A 17254-nucleotide genomic window follows, 5' to 3' on the forward strand; every position below is an offset into this window, starting at 1 on the left:
TGCGTTATAACGCAAACCTTTGCGTTATAACGCGAACCTTTGCGTTAAACGCAAACCTTTGCGATATAACGCAAACATTTGTTTTATCTTATTTCTTATTTAAGATTCAAAGGAAACAGTAGTTATTAATGGAGGAGGCTGGATATAATAAAATTTATCAACTTTGTAGTAATTGCAAAGTAAACTACTTGAATAATTAGATCATATCAATGACTAATAATGAGCATAATAATATAAGAAGATGTGGTATGAGTGCCAATAAGAAAACTCTCCATCTAAGTCACTATTCGTAAAAGTAAACCATCATAGGCCAAATTACGGTCTTCAACACGGAGCATTGGCTCACACTAAACAACAAACTATAAGGTCCCCAAAAACGATATCCAAGTTACTACTAGTATATATATTACAAAGAAAATTGAGTAAATTGAGGTTATACCTAAGAAAAAAATCAACCCTGCTAATATAGCTATAACCGAATATAAATATACTTCCAAAGTAAGCTCTCGTTTGAGAACTGTGTAAAGTAGGTTACATTCAAACAAGCTACCCTTTGGCAATAAATGTATAGAATGAAGATGTTTCATTTATAAAATTATGTTCTCTCTATTCAAATTGCTACCCAAGCATCTTAAAAATACTTCATTATATTGAAATGAAAATTCAATGACTTTCTATCAAAGAATCTTGATCATATTCTGAGATTTAAAAAAAATATTTCCTTATTAATAATTCATTTTAAAGCAGAAAGATCATTTTGTCTATTTGACTTGGAGGTTTCACAATTGTATGACATTATTTTTGATCTTTCAATTTTAATATGACTATATACTATATCTATTTTCTTGTTAAATTATATACTTTTCTGATGCACAAATCAGTCTTAATTTATGTATAATTGCACTTCAATTATTCCATTATTCCTATGCATATTTATTATAATGATTTGGCCTTGTATGTATGTTTCTTTTTTTTATCTACTAGTAAATCACATCCGAAATGAATGACAGACGGACATATATACAAAACTTAATGAATAATTGAAATAAAGATGTTTGCGTTATAACGCAAAGGTTTGCGTTATATCGCAAAGGTTTGCGTTATAACGCAAACAAAGGAAGAAAAATAAAAAAAAATAAAATGTGTGGCGCTAATACGCTTCCGTAGAATTATGTATCAATGGAAAAGGTACTTTATTTAACAGGTTCAGGTCAAATAAAACAGTTTAGGGAAAATATTTGTCTTATGCACTGTGTATGATTTAAGCTTTACTGTTTATTGCTTATGCATTATCATGAAATACTCTCTATTACATAAGCGTCACGCTACTTTAAAAAAATCGCATGTTTATTATGGAAAAGCTGGTTTTGTTTGCCATTTTTTGTTTACATGAAGATTCGAGGGTCTAGTTATTGTATTATTTGTATTTGTTGGGTACTTTTATTGTAATAATTTCGTTTTTTATGCCCCACCTACGATAATAGAGGGGCATTATATTTTCTGGTCTGTGCGTCCGTTCGTTCGTTCGTCCGTCCGTCTGTCCCGCTTCAGGTTAAAGTTTTTGGTCAAGGTAGTTTTTGATGAAGTTAACGTCCAATCGACTTCAAACTTAGTACACATGTTCCCTATGATATGATCTTTCTAATTTTAATGCCAAATTAGAGTATTTACCACAATTTCACGGTCCACTGAACATAGAAAATGATAGTGCGAGTGGGGCATTCGTGTACTGTGGACACATTCTTGTTTGTCTATAATATTTGTTCTGGTGTTTTTTTTTTGTAATTTCATGCTGATTCTAGAATACTGAAATGAATCGATCGTTTCATTTCATTGGCGTTCTTTTGACAAAAAACAACATTCAAATGATGCCTAAAAAATTGTGTAAAAACAAGATTAACTTAAACATAATTAAAAGATATAAGTTTTGAGATAAAGATATGAAATTTAATGTTCACAAATAAATAATAAAACAGTTAATGTGCATAATCAATCAATCAAGAAATAACATCATTATTTTTTATAAGATCGCATCGCAAAATCACTTTCAGATTAAATTTGCTTCTACATAACTCCCGAATAAATAAAAAGATATGTATTCATAAATAATGTAAACATAAACAATGTTTCATTAATACATTGTATTATTTTATCAAGTATTTCAATAACAATGCAATTTGACCTAGATTTATATGAAAAAGAATTCTTAGAAGTGTATTATATAGACTCTTTAACACTGAAATGTTCCAAAGTTTTATATTTTGATTCTGTTACTGACCAAAATATTACCGTGACCATATGTCTTTTGTACACTTAGTCACAAATAACAAGAAAGGTCACAACATTGAACATGGCGTATTTCGTCGAGTTTAAATGTAATCCGACAATCTTTTTTTTGTTAAATCAAGATGAAAATAATCACTATCACAGATAAGATAGACATTTCATTTAAGGAATATAAAATGAATTTCACACTCCAAATAAAGATATTTTTATATCGGTTTACATTTTTGAAGCTGTATTGTATGCTGGCGGAGGAGCATTGTATGTGTAGCCAGCAAACCCAGGCGCTGATGGAGTATGACCATTTCCGGTTTGTTGTGTAGGTTGACTTCCTGTTGGTTGAGTGGGATAGCTTCCTGTTAGTGGTGGAGCATAGTTTCCTGTTGGTTGTGATACATTAGGTGACTGAAATTGTCCCATCCTTACTAAAATGCAAAATTAGGCAAATGTACACTGTTTAAGATACACATATAGAGACAGTTATCTACCTTGAAAGTGAATGATACCCACCCCAAAAAACAAACAAACACAAACAAAAACAAACAAAACCCAAGTCAAAGTAAATTGTAGCTACCACGTGATTTATAGTCAATGTCTAACTAAATCTATATTGACATGTTTTAACATTTTGTGCAACGTCTACAATCAGATTGAAATAATGATTTTGTACACAGAATAAAACTTCCAATAACGACTATCATTTATGAATATAATCTTACCTCCAGTACCTGGGTTCATGACCTGTCCAGGTGATCTTTTTCCTTTACAGGCAATACACAATATTACTCCAATAACGACACATATTACCAAAATACCACCAACAACGCTGCCTATTATTATTCCGATGGTTGTATAGTCTGAAATCAAATTATTTGAGTCGTTACCAAACGAGTCTACATTTATACACAATTTCATAACTACGTAAAACACTGAAGTTTGAACAATCAGATTATAAAGATATAACAATAACAGAGTTGGGTTAAATCCTCGCCTTTGACTATAAATAATTAGTATGTTGTTTTTTTTCGCTGAACACTTAAATTTTGTCTTAGATCGGTTTTTCAAATCTCCTGATCATAATTATTGTAAATGGATGTATATTTTTCTGATTTTTATAACCATTTTATACTAAATTTGATTAATAATAGGTGAATTTCCAGACAGTTTGAGTTACAATCACTAAATTCACACCTCTTCAAAATTAACAATGCCTCGTTGTCCTTAAATATTTATAATTTAATCTGATAATCTACAAACATGTCAAATGCACTGGTGTTTTATCAATATTTCCACACCTCAATTATCGTGTCGTAAAAAAGAAGATGAAAAATTCTAGAGCAAACTGCTCAACCTAAAAGACAGCTAAGAATAATGTATATACTGAAAAATAACGTCAGTGAAGTGCGACCTTCAACTTCAAATTGCATTATAAGTTAATGAAGGAAACTGTAATCATGTTGTAACTTACAATTGTACGTCATTACAGCTTCAACTGTCAGTTTCACTTGAACATTCTGACGATTTCTTGAACTTTTGGATTTTAGATAGATGTACATATATTCATCTTGTTCTCCACAATATTTCGTTGTTGGTTTGTCATAACATGTATATTTCTAATAAAAACAAAAACAAAAACATGACTAAATATAAAAAAATCCAAACGAGGAAATCTTTGTAAACAAAGTAAGCATACGCATAAATTTAATTTACATGCCACTTAAAAAAACATAAAACATAAAACTGGGTATAAAATGATGCTTGATTGAACAAATGAAGAGTTCGGTCATAGAAAAAAGCAAATCGGAAACATGTGTCTGAATTTATGCCACTAATGTTGAATATTCAATTTTAATAGCAAATATGTATTTTCCTTCAGTGGGCCATGCACTCTGTGATATCGCGATTGCTTTCCCTAATCTTTGTTCAGTGTTCTAGACATCTTAGCAAACTTTGCTTTAGAAAAAAATCGTCAGCATGTTTAAGCCTTTGCTCGTCGGTTTTATTTACGACTGTAAAACAGAACCTCATGTATTGTTGTTACATGTAGAATTAACACCTTGTCAATCAGCTGTTTTTTTTTGTCTGCCGTAAAAGGTTGACACAATATCTCCCCTTAGCAGCAATATTGGTAGATTATATAATTGTATAATCATGGTTTATAGACTAGTTGTTTATTACCAGCTGTTTAATGGTGCCGATGACTTTTCTTAACCCGTTTCTGCATAACCCGTTACTCGACATTAAATATCGGTTAAGAGGTCATAATAAATATAGGTTAGATAAAGTTGCGTGCTTGCAGTTTTACAATATATGTGTCACGTGAAAAACAAGTTGATCACAGTCTTAGTAATTGCTCCTTGTGGCAACAGCTTTTATAACTTATTCTCAAAACACTGTAATATAAGTTATGCCTCCAATTAAAAAACGGAATCCGACGAAACGGAAATCCAGTTTTCAACCGTATAGTACGGAAATCAATGTTACAAACACTAATTCTGAGAAAACCAAATCCGAAATGGTGGACGAACTGTCAAAAATTGGTTTCAAAGTGCCTCCGAATTTAACTCTAAACGTAGTAAAATCTCTGTATACAGAGAACATTGTAAACAAAAGTGATGATCGCGCCGTAGAAACCATCGAAACCAGTTTAAGTCCAACAGAAGGTTTTTCATCTGTTAATCCAACAGCTTCAACAGAGACTCAAAACATTGAACATAATTCTGCTACGGAGAATGTAAACACTAATATATTGGTGACTGCTTTTAACACTATGTCACAATGTGTGAACGGCCTTCAGAAATCCGTCGATACCCTGATGACAGAGAAGCTGTATGATAGCAAACCATATAATCTCCATCAATGGTACAATTCCAGCAATACGACACCGCCGTTACAAAACACACCGGATGCGTTACATCAAGGATTATATAGAACAGGAGTTCGTTCGGATGATTTTCCAAATGTAGACATAGTTTCTTCAGGATTACAGAAACAAATAATACAGGGTAAGGACATTAACTTAGCTTCTCTCCTTATTCCTAGTTTCGAGAGTCCCCAGTCACATACCATTTTGGCAGACGGTATGGAAATTAACGTGGGGAATAAACCAGACCCACGCTTAAATCGACAGCTAACAATTCAGGAATTCATAAAAGCTTTCGGTAAATTCAAGCGTGTAATGACGTCTGCTTTTCCAGGTAGGAGATTTGAATTAGACGCTTATGAAGAGGATATCATAGAAATCAGCAACTTTTATGGTAATAAGTTTTACGACTATCATAAGTTGTTTTCGGCCAAAGCCTCGACCCTTCTTCAAGAAAAACAAATCAAAGTCGATTGGAGCAAAATTGATCGCGACCTGATGATCTTGATAGGTGCGGGCGTGGAAATAAATATTTGCAAGCTTTGTCACATGGTTGACCATGACACGAAGTTCTGTCCTTTGCAACTAGCAGAAAAAAGCGTATCTACGCCACATCTAACGAAAAAAAGCGAAAATTCTGATATTCGTGGTAGGAAGCGTTTTTATCACAACGGGAAAGAAATTTGCAATAATTTCAATAGATTGTCTGGCTGTAATAAAGACGGTCGATGCCTTTTCTTACATATGTGCTCCAATTGTCGTAACTATGATCATAGCGTAACCACCTGTCCTCGTCAATCTACGCATAACGATAGCGAGAAAAATAGAAAGAATTACTCTTTTAAAAACACAGCTGCTAAGACTAGTACTCCTGCACAAAAGTCAAGCTTCGGTTCCGAGAAATGACTGTCAAATATTAACTTCCCCTTACAGGCTACTACTCCGATTAATGTAGAAGTATTACAAAACGAACTTAGAAATCACAGTGACAAATCTTTTGTTTATTATTTATGCAATGGTTTAAAATATGGTTTTGACACCAAAGTGTCTGTAACTAGTTTACCAACCCTTGAGTGTCGTAATAATTTGTCTGCACGATCGCAACCGAACGTAGTAAATGAGTTGTTAAGGAAGGAGTGTGAAAATGGTTTTATGTACGGACCTTTTGATACACTCCCATTTTCAAGTTACCGTGTCAGTCCGTTGGGAGTTGCGGAAGGAAAATATTCAAAGAAAAAACGACTTCTATTGGACTTATCGGCGCCCCATCAAAGTGATATTCATTTTAGCATCAATGAATTAATTGACAAAGACACCTGCTCTATGTCGTACGTCAAGATCGACAACGCTATAGATATAATCCTAAAATACGGAAGACATTCCTGGTTATGTAAATACGATATTTCCAATGCATTCAAAAATTGTCCTATATTACCTTCACAATGGCCTTTGTTTTGCATTAAATGGGAGGATAAATATTATTTCTATGTGCGATTAACTTTCGGCTGCCGATCTAGTCCCATCATATTCGATACTTTATCACAAGCAATATGTTATATTGCTACAAACAACTACAAGGTCAATAACATTTTACATCTGTTAGATGATTTCTTAACTATAGATCCACCACACGCCGAGGGAGAGCGATCAATGGCATTAATGATGATGATTTTTAAACGATTAAATGTTCCAATAGCAATGCATAAAACTGTTGGCCCTGTAACTTGTCTTGAATATCTAGGCATCATTCTCGATTCAGAAAAAATGGAAGCCCGTCTACCGCAGGAAAAGGTTGATCGAATTTGTGAGTTTATTTCAAGCATAAGTGTAAAATCCTCTTGTTCTAAGAGAGAAGTTCTACAGCTGCTAGGTCATTTAAATTTTGCCTCAAGAGTTATCTTACCGGGCAGGTCTTTTGTGTCTTATCTAATCAATTTATCAACCAAAGCGAAAGAATTACATCATTTTGTGCGTTTAAATAAAGAATGTCGGATAGATCTCGAATTTTGGTTACGATTCCTTAAGAATTGAAATGGAATTAATATGTTTTATAATTCTACATTCATATCTAGTTACGATATGGAATTATACACAGATGCATCGTCAACTATAGGTTTTGGTGGATATTTTGGTGGAAAGTGGTTTTATTCTTCATGGCCGACCGAAATTAAAAACATCACAAACAGTAAATATTCAATGGCATTTTTCGAATTGTACCCTATCGTTGTAGCAGCTGTATTATGGGGTGCCTCATGGAAAACTAAAAAAGTGTTATTTTGGTCTGATAATATGTCTACAGTTGAAATTATAAGAAAAGGCCGATCAAAATGTTTGTATATTATGAAGTTAATGAGAAAATTAACATGGTGCGCATGTACAAACAATTTCTTTTTTAGTGCAAAACACGTGCCAGGTGTACAAAACGATATTAGTGATGCCTTATCTCGATTTCAGATACAACGTTTCAGAACCCTGGCACCAGATGCAGACACTTTTCCGGAACCGTGTCCCTAAATCTCAGATGTAATATGGTGTTAAAACAAACTGTCGAACAACTATGGACAACATCGATATCCAAAAGGACTAAGGATGCGTATGATATTGGTTTCATGCATTTCAAGAGATATTTACTGTTAAATAACGTGACATTTACAAATAACTTGGCCCCAGTTTCGGAAGAAATCCTCATATATTTTGTTGCTCATTGTCAAACAGTTCTGAAACTTCATTATTCTACCATTAAACTTTATCTATGTGGAATCAGGTACAATTATTTAAAGGAGAATTGTAGTGATCCATTAGAACTATATAACGGCAAATCATTGCCAAGGTTTACATTGATCTTAAATTCTGTTAAACGATCTCAAAATCAAAATAAAAGAATAAGGCTACCAATCACTTTTGATATTCTTGAGCAAATTATAAAGAGTTTACGAAAGGGAGTTTTTTCAAAATTTATTGATCTCATGATTGAAACAGCTAGCGTGATTTCTTTCTTTGGCTTCCTCCGATGCGGAGAAATAACTGTTATCAAATCCGAACATTTTGAACCTGCAATTAATTTATGTATATCAGACATTTCATTCACAGACAATATTGCTAACCTGCACTTGAAACAGTCCAAAACTGATCCATTCCGTAAGGGTATAGATATTCAGTTACACAAAATTAATAGTCATATTTGTCCTTATCGTGTTTTAAAAAGATATTTAGAGATCAGGAAAACGTTTTTATCGTCTTATCAAAACACTGACCCTCTTTTTGTATCAATTGGCAATTTAGCTATGGAAAGAGATTTCTTTATAACAAAAATCAGATATGTTCTAGAGTTATGCGGTTATAATCCTAAAAACTTTTCATGTCATTCATTTAGAATAGGTGCTGGCACCGCAGCTGGTCAAGCAAAAATAGAAGATCACATGATTAAAACGTTAGGTCGTTGGTCTTCAGATTGCTATGTGCGTTATATTCGAACTCAACCAATCTCTATAAAGCATGCACAACAGCAGCTTGCTGAATCTTTCAATCATTGATTATATAGTATAGTCAACTTCGATTTATTGGCAGTAGAACTGCATGCTTGCTTAATATGTATATTTTGTTTCTTATATTTAGCTTATTATTGTGTTATTCGTTGACTTATTGAAGGTGGTCCTGGGGGATTCCTTATTCTAATACTTGGGGGTCACTCAGACTCATCTGATTTCTAATCATTACTTCGTCAGAGTTTCTTGGCACCTTTTCAAATATTTCACTTATCATTCATATTTTTCATTCATTTTCCAAGCATTTTTCATTTAACATCTCCAACCTCAACTCAACACCTTAAAACATTGTAGCCCACCGTCACGCGGGGGCTGGTCCACTGCCACGCATGGGCCGTCAGATGAAGCTTCGCTTTATCATTCTTTTGTCAGTTGTGTTGTTCAAGTTGAGCGTAGTGGCTTGTCAGCTGGTCTTCTTTCCACGAAAGAATCGCTTCCTGACAAAGTCCTGGAGCAAAATTATTCGTCAGATAGTTAAGTGATTTCCCAAGGCCAAACAATTTGATATGTTTTATATGTTTAGTACAGGAAATACGTTTTCATTTTATCTGGTGTAATTTTCATAATAAATATATATTACATTAAAACCTTTTCGTTTAGTAGCAATGGTTCCATGATAAAGTTACTATTGAATCTACAGTATACTGACACTACACTAAGATAACATTCACCAAACAGGAACCTTTAACACATTTGACCTCAGATTTTTATCAGATGTCAAAGTTTAAAACAGTGAAGCTAATGAGCATATCGACACACAAAAATTTCACAGTTTGATGTCCTGCGAAGATTCTCATACTAACTGATTGATTGATAATGGGGATAAAATGATTATTAAAGAGTCTGCAGTGTCAAAATCCTCACAAATCATATTGTGCTATTACACGTGTATAGCAAACAGCATAACATGAGACTTATGGTTAAAGCGACATTGAAACCAGCATCACAGTAGGATACAACATTTAATATATTAAATTGCACATGATTTCACTTCGACTATTGAACTATAATTAGATACAGAGATTATCATGTTGGGAACTCGCGTCATTTTCGGATATAAAGTTATTTATTGGTTTATTTGATTGGGATTCTTACATGGTTGATCAGTTGTTGGTGTAGTTCAGTGGCAAATATTACATGCATATACATGACGGAAAAACATAAAACACATTTAAAAACAGAACTTCGACTGTCCGTTTTACACAACTACTCATAGGTAAAACGAGTATATAAATGGTAGATTATATAATTGTATAATCATGGTTTATAGACGAGTTGTTTATTACCAGCTGTTTAATGGTGCCGATGACTTTTCTTAACCCGTTTCTGCATAACCCGTTACTCGACATTAAATATCGGTTAAGAGGTCATAATAAATATAGGTTAGATAAAGTTGCGTGCTTGCAGTTTTACAATATATGTGTCACGTGAAAAACAAGTTGATCACAGTCTTAGTAATTGCTCCTTGTGGCAACAGCTTTTATAACTTATTCTCAAAACAACCTCCATCCTACCCCACCGCATGATTCACCTAATAAACATGAGTATTGGATATACATTTCACAACCCGTTCGGTATTCAAGAGCTTGTAGCTGCTACTTACACTTTATAAAACGACGAATATAGTCCCTAGTGTGGATAGTGTGTTACTTGCCATTTTTTTTTACCCCTTTCTTATTTATTTCTTCATGTTTAATGCGTCAAATAGCAAGCAGGGAACGAACTTACACTGTTAAAAAAATTGGGTCATGAATTTTAAAGTGAAGTAGTGATTTAGTCCAGCTAAAAAAAGGTTAGAAATTTGCATTTCAGAAGCTGTCAAAAGACGTCAAGACCCCCGAACATTGTGTTTATTTTGAGTTGAAGCCGATGAAGTTTTCTTTAAGTTTGATATAATTTGTCACAAAAGTAGTACAAAACACTGTAAAAATATTTTTGAGAGAGCGCAGGTGGGATTTTTTAAATTTTTGTCTAAACGAAATGCGCTACGAAATAATTGTGTTTTCGGACCTAAAGGAATACTAAAGGTATCTATTCAATTATCTGACTCGGACTTCTTTTAAACTGAGGTCTACATTGGCTAGCGGTATATGGGGAGGGTTGAAATCTAAGTAAATAAAGGCAACAGTAGTATACCGCTGTTCAAAACTCATAAATCCATGGACAAAAAACTAAATCGGGGTAACAAACTAAAACTGAGGGAAACGCATTGAATATAAGAAGAGAACAACGACACAACATTAAAATGTAACATACACAGAAACGGACTAAGCATGAGACAAAATCTTATGAGAATAAAAAACATAACATCAAAACCAAATACATGAATTTGGGATAGATAAGTACCGTGACACGTCTTATAGTAATGTGAATTCACACTCAAAAATAAGAGAAAACAAACGACACAACGGAAACACAACGTTAAAATGTAACACACATAGAAACGAACTATAATATAACAATGGCCATATTCCTGACTTGGTACAGGACATTTTTAAAGGAGAAAATGGTGGGTTGAACCTGGTTTTGTGGCATGCCAATTCTCCCTCTTTTATGGCCATGTGAAATATAACATTAAAATGACAACACAACATTACAGGACTACAATATAAATAAATAGGAGAACACAATTGACAAAGAAACACACGAATAATAGCAAACAAAAGGCACAAGTTTAAAATTTTAATACGCCAGAAGTGCATTTTGTCCACACAAGACTTGCTAGTGACGCCCAGATACAAAAGTTTGAAAGCCGAAACAAGTACAAAATTGAACAGCATCGAGGACCAAAAGTTCAAAAAAGTTGTGACAAAAACGGCCAGGGTTTTCTGTTAGGTACCAGAACATCCCTATTATTTAGAATAATTTATACTTTTGCAAACAGTAAATTTATAAAATGACTATACAAAAGATATACATGATAAAACCGAAGTATTAACTAAATACAGGAAACAACCGAAATACATTACATAACCCGACAAAATGCAACACAAAAAATAGACACATATGAATAAGTTAAAACCTCAACGCCAAGTGACGTCATATTTGAAAAACGTTTAACCCAGCCGTATTTTTGCGCCTGTTCAAAGTCAGGAGCATCTGGCCTTTGTTAGTCTTGTATGAATTTCACTTTAGTTCATATATTTGTTTTGAAGTTAAGTATGACGTCCATTTTCTCTATTTATTTTATTTTGGTGCCAGCTGAACCCTGTCTTCGGATGCGGGATTTTCTCGCTGTGTTGAAGACCCGTTGGTGGACTTCGATTGTTTTCTACTCTTTGGTCGGATTGTTGTCTCTTTGAAACATTCCCCATTTCCATTTTCAATTTGATACTGTACCCTAATGTTTTACATTTTTACCTGTGATGTCAAGGTTTATTTTCACACAATATGTTCAAAATAGTGGAATTGTATGCGACTTTCATACCAGTGAGAGGTTTAGCTAGCTATGACACAAGGTTTAATCCACTTTTTTGTACACAGGGAAATGCTTGAACCAAGTCAGGCATATGCCAGTGGTTTTCAATTCATTTGATATGTTCGAGCTTTTGATTTTGCCATTTGATAAGGGACTTTCTGCTTTGTATTTCCCTTGATGTTCGGTAATTTGATGGTTGCAAATGTTTGTCCTACTCGTTGCAGGATGTTAAATCATGTTGTTGTGGCATCTTTTTTATATTATTTTATGTTTCTAAACCTAAGTCAAGTTTACTACACAAGATCTAGTATTATTCAAAGCTATCACTACAAACAACATGTATTGCTTTTACTGTATGGTAAGTTTTATAATCCTATACAAAAGATACACACATATCATCTGCATGCTTTTCTCTCTACATACCAAAAAACTCATCATGTGTTATATGCAATCTGAGGTAAAACCGACGGAATTATGCAATCAACTCACGTTGAAATGTAGATGTTGATATAGCCTAGGAGCCTATGAAAGATCTTGACAAAGAGGAATTGGTTAAAATTCATTTGAATCTCATATTTGCATTTTTAACGTTGCTGGGCTTCATTTAAGATTTGAAATCAAGTTTATTTATTGATGCTTTGGTATATGCTTGTAATGGTAGGTCATGTCTGAAGTCTTGAAAAGCAACACGACCAGACAGACTGCGGTATATATGAACGAGACTGTAGATTAGGAAGAGAATGACATTATAGAATTGATTCTTCAAAACATTACATATATATGAATATGAAAACAGGCGTAGTTCTGATCTTATTAATACCTCTAATGGTGTACCATCATAACTCTCCCTGTAAGATAATTCAACTGCACAATCAGGGTCCTCGTACACTTCCGGTGTTATACAGATCTCATATTCATTCAGATATCCATCATCTCTTCCGACAAAAGACATGTAATTACACCAACTGTCTAGATCATGTTGTCCATTGTATACAATTGTTATTGAGTTGTCTTCGTTTATATGTTTAAGGGACACAGAACAGTCTTGTCCGAATGTATCTGAATGAATAATACAGTTATGATAAGTTAACGCTTTATTTTCTTTTAAATATTTATTAACAGTAGTATTATACATTTTTTTTAAATTTGAGGTTACAATTGCATATAATCAAACAGAAAGAAAATACGAAACTATAAATATAACCAGTGATTATATTTGTTTCACATTATGAAATTCGTATCAGTTTAGGTGATTGGTCTATTTTTCATATCACGAAGACGAAAAAAATAAGCATCAAATGTTTCCTAATCGTTACTAGCTGTAACAAATAGTATACAATAAGAACTATAGCAAATTATAAATACAATTAAAGAATAAATTCTTACATGTTTTTTCACTCTTTCCTAGCACTGCTGTAAGACAAGTAAGAAGAGACACAGTTGTGAATAGCACTTTCATCTTGTCACCTGAAAATAACAAACTGAAGTAATTTTATCAAATAGTCTTCATTGAAATTATTTTTTCAACTAGGATACACTTAGTATGAGATATGTAAAGTAAGTTGCAGCGTTTAGTTAATAAAAAAAAATTATAAAGATGTGGTAAATTAAGATAAAACTTAATAAATTTCGTGCGTCCGAAACTACTTTGTGGATTAAACTTCATCTCGAACGCTAAAACCAAAACATTTGAAAGCTATGAAAATGTAAATTTGTATACTCGTTAGGAGTTATATGACCAAAAGGGGAATATTGCCTATTAGACAACCATTCATGGATGACAAAATGACAAAATATGAATAACTACGGGTCACTTTGAGATCTTGTAACAACAAATTCTCTGAGACTTAAATATCGAACACTACACATTCAACAGAAGTTGTGAAAAGACACAATATGCAGTCTAAATAAAGAATGCACATGTCTAATTTCAAATTTAAATATCGATGGAGTTAAAAACCCATAAATGATAATTGATGCATTCAAAGCCGTGCATGAACTTGCTCTTTCGTTAGTTAGTGAACTCGTATTTTTTTACAAACCAACACGATCGTTGTGATCTGAAAATGATGCTTTAATTGAGATGCCAAAAAATGCACGGACCAAAATGTATGTGAACGGATTTTCGATGAGGCCACGGGGATAAGCCTTCCTGCAAATCCTCGAAATGAACAATCACTTAAGCTATTTAAAAAAGGACTAAAGATGCTTTTAATCAAAGTTGCTTTTGTGAATCGCTCATAGTATGAACCTTGAACCGTGATTGATTGTGTTTGACTGAAGTTGACTTGCTGTTATAATATTTTGTACATTTTAGTTTGATTTGTTTTCTTTTTGTATATTTTGCTATGAGTTGATTTCTTGTAGTAACATAATTTATAAATACAAAATAGTAGTAGCATATCAGCAATTTTGAATTGATTAAGTTTAGACAACAATTATTGAAATGTTTACTAATTAATTGATAATTCCATTAATCCACTTTTAACCATTTTGGTTTTGATGAGTCTTATTTTGTTTTACTAGTAGCTGATTTAATGTTGTATGCTTTTAGACGTATCGAACTTAGTAGTTTCGTGTATGTACAATGTACGTGTATATATTTTAACATGTAAAGCGCTTAGAGTAATTTAAGTGTTATATAATGCGCTTTAAACATGTTCGTAATATTTATTGATCACTAGATAGTATTTGAAGAAATGAAATTAAAAACAACTAACTATAAAATAAAAAAAAAACCAAAAGAATGTTCAAATCTCTTAGGTGTTACTATAATGTAAAACAGACAATCCTTTAGAATAATCTCCATAAAGGAACCAATACAGCTTGTTTATCATGGGGCGATCAAAATATTTAGATATATCGAAACTTTTTATTCCAAAATTAGTGAAGGTTTTGAGGAACAAATTGTAACAAAAATCTGATTTGATAATCTATCAGTTATTCATATAACATTCATTGGAAGACTAAATATTGTTACATGCATCGAGGCATGTTTAAATATATCAAAAACTCCGAAATCCAAGGTAAATTCAGTTGAATGTCATATTTAATAAATAATAATATTTCAAAACGTTATTCAACTGTGGAAAACGTTGCTCATTAGATGAACATGCGTTATACAAAGTTTTCCCTGTAACCTATAAAATTCATCGAATCAATCTATCCAAAATATTACATGACAAGAGCGATGCCAATATTTTGCAATAGCAATTACCTCAATTCTATTTGTATTCAAGAAGTCAACAAGATATCGAACATCAGACATGATTCCACGATATTTCAAACAATCAGGGTTCATTTCCGTAATTGAGTAAGCCTAACCCTCTTAGCGCATTCGAGATCATACCCGGTTTTTATCGGGATTTATTGTTGTGCATGGCCTTTAGCTGTTATGTTGTGTTTTGTGTACTGTTGTTTGGCTGTTAGTGTCTTTCTCGTTTAGCCATGATGTTGCCAACTTATGAGTTTGACGTTCCGTCGGTCATTGTTTAAGAATAATAATAAAAATCGGAGGTTTTTTTCCCTCTTTCCATAGTTATCAACTATAATCCATGTTTTAAACAATGCAATGTTCAATTTTACATCCCAATGATAAATTAAAGCGTCAATACCTACTAGCACATTGATTAATCGTGCATTCGCGAGAATTTTAACAGAAACGATTTTCTCCATTACATTCTTGTGTTGCTTGAGAAACAAAATACATGAGATATATCTCTTCTATATTAAATATATACTGAAAATAATTACATTTGTTAAATATGATATATTGTTGACCATAAAATATTGACAAAGGATAAAATTGAACCAGTCTGTATCTTTTAGAGTAAGCACTTTGACCTTAAAGCAGAAATAATACTTACAATCCTGTAATAAACAATGAATGAAGTACACATATAAAATGTTACGTTATCAATACACACCTGATAAAAAAGTATGGGACACCAAAGACGACTTTATCATTGGTGTTCTGTAATGTGACTAAAAGCTGAGAGGTACACCGTTTCATATCCTAATATATACATATGACAGTTTTTTTTAGTATATGGTGCATATATTTGTAATACAGATATATACACTTGAAGAATAATACAAATTTTATTCCAATATCAACTTTTCATTCAATAACTAGAAAATTTCGAACCATTCCGAATTGAATATATTTATAAATGATATCTAGTTTTTATGTTTTATGTTTGCTATTGATTTGTTTCTTAATTCTTCGATAAATCTTTTAGATTTATTTTTATAGATTTCAAGATTTCTTTAAAGATTTAAAAGTCTACCTCGTTAACTTTGTTTTAAAAATGTCAGCTACCCTCGGCATTTGTCATATGAAAACGATGAATGTTAGTTAGTTGATAGTTTCCGATTTAATATACAAAAGAAGATGTGGTATAATTGCCAATGAGACAACTGACCACAAGAGACCAAAATGACACAGACATTAACAACTTTAGGTCACCGTACGGCCTTCAACAATGAGCAAAGCCCATACCGCATAATCAGCTATAAAAGGCCCCGATATGACAATGTAAAACAATTCAAACGAGAAAACTAACGGCCTTAAGACCTAATGTGTTCGACTTTGATCTTCCATTGAATGAAAAACTGAAATGATTTGGGATCTGAGAATTTTTAGCAAACCATGACTTCCATTCAATATGTTAACTTTGATCAAAAATAAATACTATAATACAATAAAGAAAAAAATTAGAAGAAATAACGTACATTTTTGTTTCTACTGACCACACAATGAAATGAGTTTAACTAACATATTACACTTATATACCCGATATCCGTATTGTGAAATGATAAACAGGTAAAACTTAAAAGATAAAAACATGGATACCAATCCAAAGTAATGATCAATACACACCTGGTTAAAGTATGGAATATCAAGGGCGACTATATTTCTAGTATTCTGTAACACATAAACGTGTTTATCTGTGTTTTTCTTTCAGTTTTGTATTCTATTATACTCATATATTTTTGTTTAGTAGATAGTTTTTCTCTATTCAATCTATGTCAATTCATTTCGAATCATGGCCTTCATGTTCGGTAAAATATTCATGAATTGTCGGAAGTTATAAAAAGGCTGCAATGTTTTAGTGCCTTACAAAAAGAATGGCATTTTGCACG

At 32.7% G+C, this 17254-nt stretch overlaps 1 protein-coding gene across 3 annotated transcripts; it reads right to left on the bottom strand.

The window, feature by feature from the left end:
• Window positions 1-1925: 1925 nt before the first annotated feature.
• Window positions 1926-16913, bottom strand: LOC143055003 (uncharacterized). Of its 3 annotated transcripts, none has more exons than XM_076228140.1 (6): window positions 16844-16913; window positions 13496-13576; window positions 12930-13168; window positions 3752-3896; window positions 3003-3140; window positions 1926-2708 (listed from the first exon to the last, which is right to left on the bottom strand). In XM_076228140.1, exons 2-6 carry the CDS (start codon window positions 13566-13568, stop codon window positions 2503-2505), a joined length of 801 nt encoding a protein of 266 aa, XP_076084255.1. In that variant the 5' UTR covers window positions 13569-13576; window positions 16844-16913; the 3' UTR covers window positions 1926-2502. The 3 variants fall into 3 exon arrangements, with proteins under 3 accessions (XP_076084255.1, XP_076084242.1, XP_076084249.1); XM_076228127.1 differs by having other exon boundaries at window positions 16862-16905; XM_076228134.1 differs by lacking the exon at window positions 16844-16913 and adding an exon at window positions 15976-16036.
• Between the last annotated feature and the right edge of the window lie 341 nt (window positions 16914-17254).

This window comes from Mytilus galloprovincialis, chromosome 1 (assembly GCF_965363235.1).
Source record: "Mytilus galloprovincialis chromosome 1, xbMytGall1.hap1.1, whole genome shotgun sequence".
In the NCBI taxonomy this organism is placed as follows: domain Eukaryota; kingdom Metazoa; phylum Mollusca; class Bivalvia; order Mytilida; family Mytilidae; genus Mytilus; species Mytilus galloprovincialis.

Coding starts and splice junctions, on each gene's coding strand:
- LOC143055003 (XM_076228127.1), bottom strand. CDS start 16,889: ATGTTAGTTAAACTCATTTCATTGTGTG. Junction 13,577..16,861: donor TAAACTCATTTCATTGTGTG/GTCAGTAGAAAC, acceptor TGTTATTTTCAG/GTGACAAGATGAAAGTGCTA. Junction 3,897..12,929: donor ATGATGGTACACCATTAGAG/GTATTAATAAGA, acceptor TGTTTTTATTAG/AAATATACATGTTATGACAA.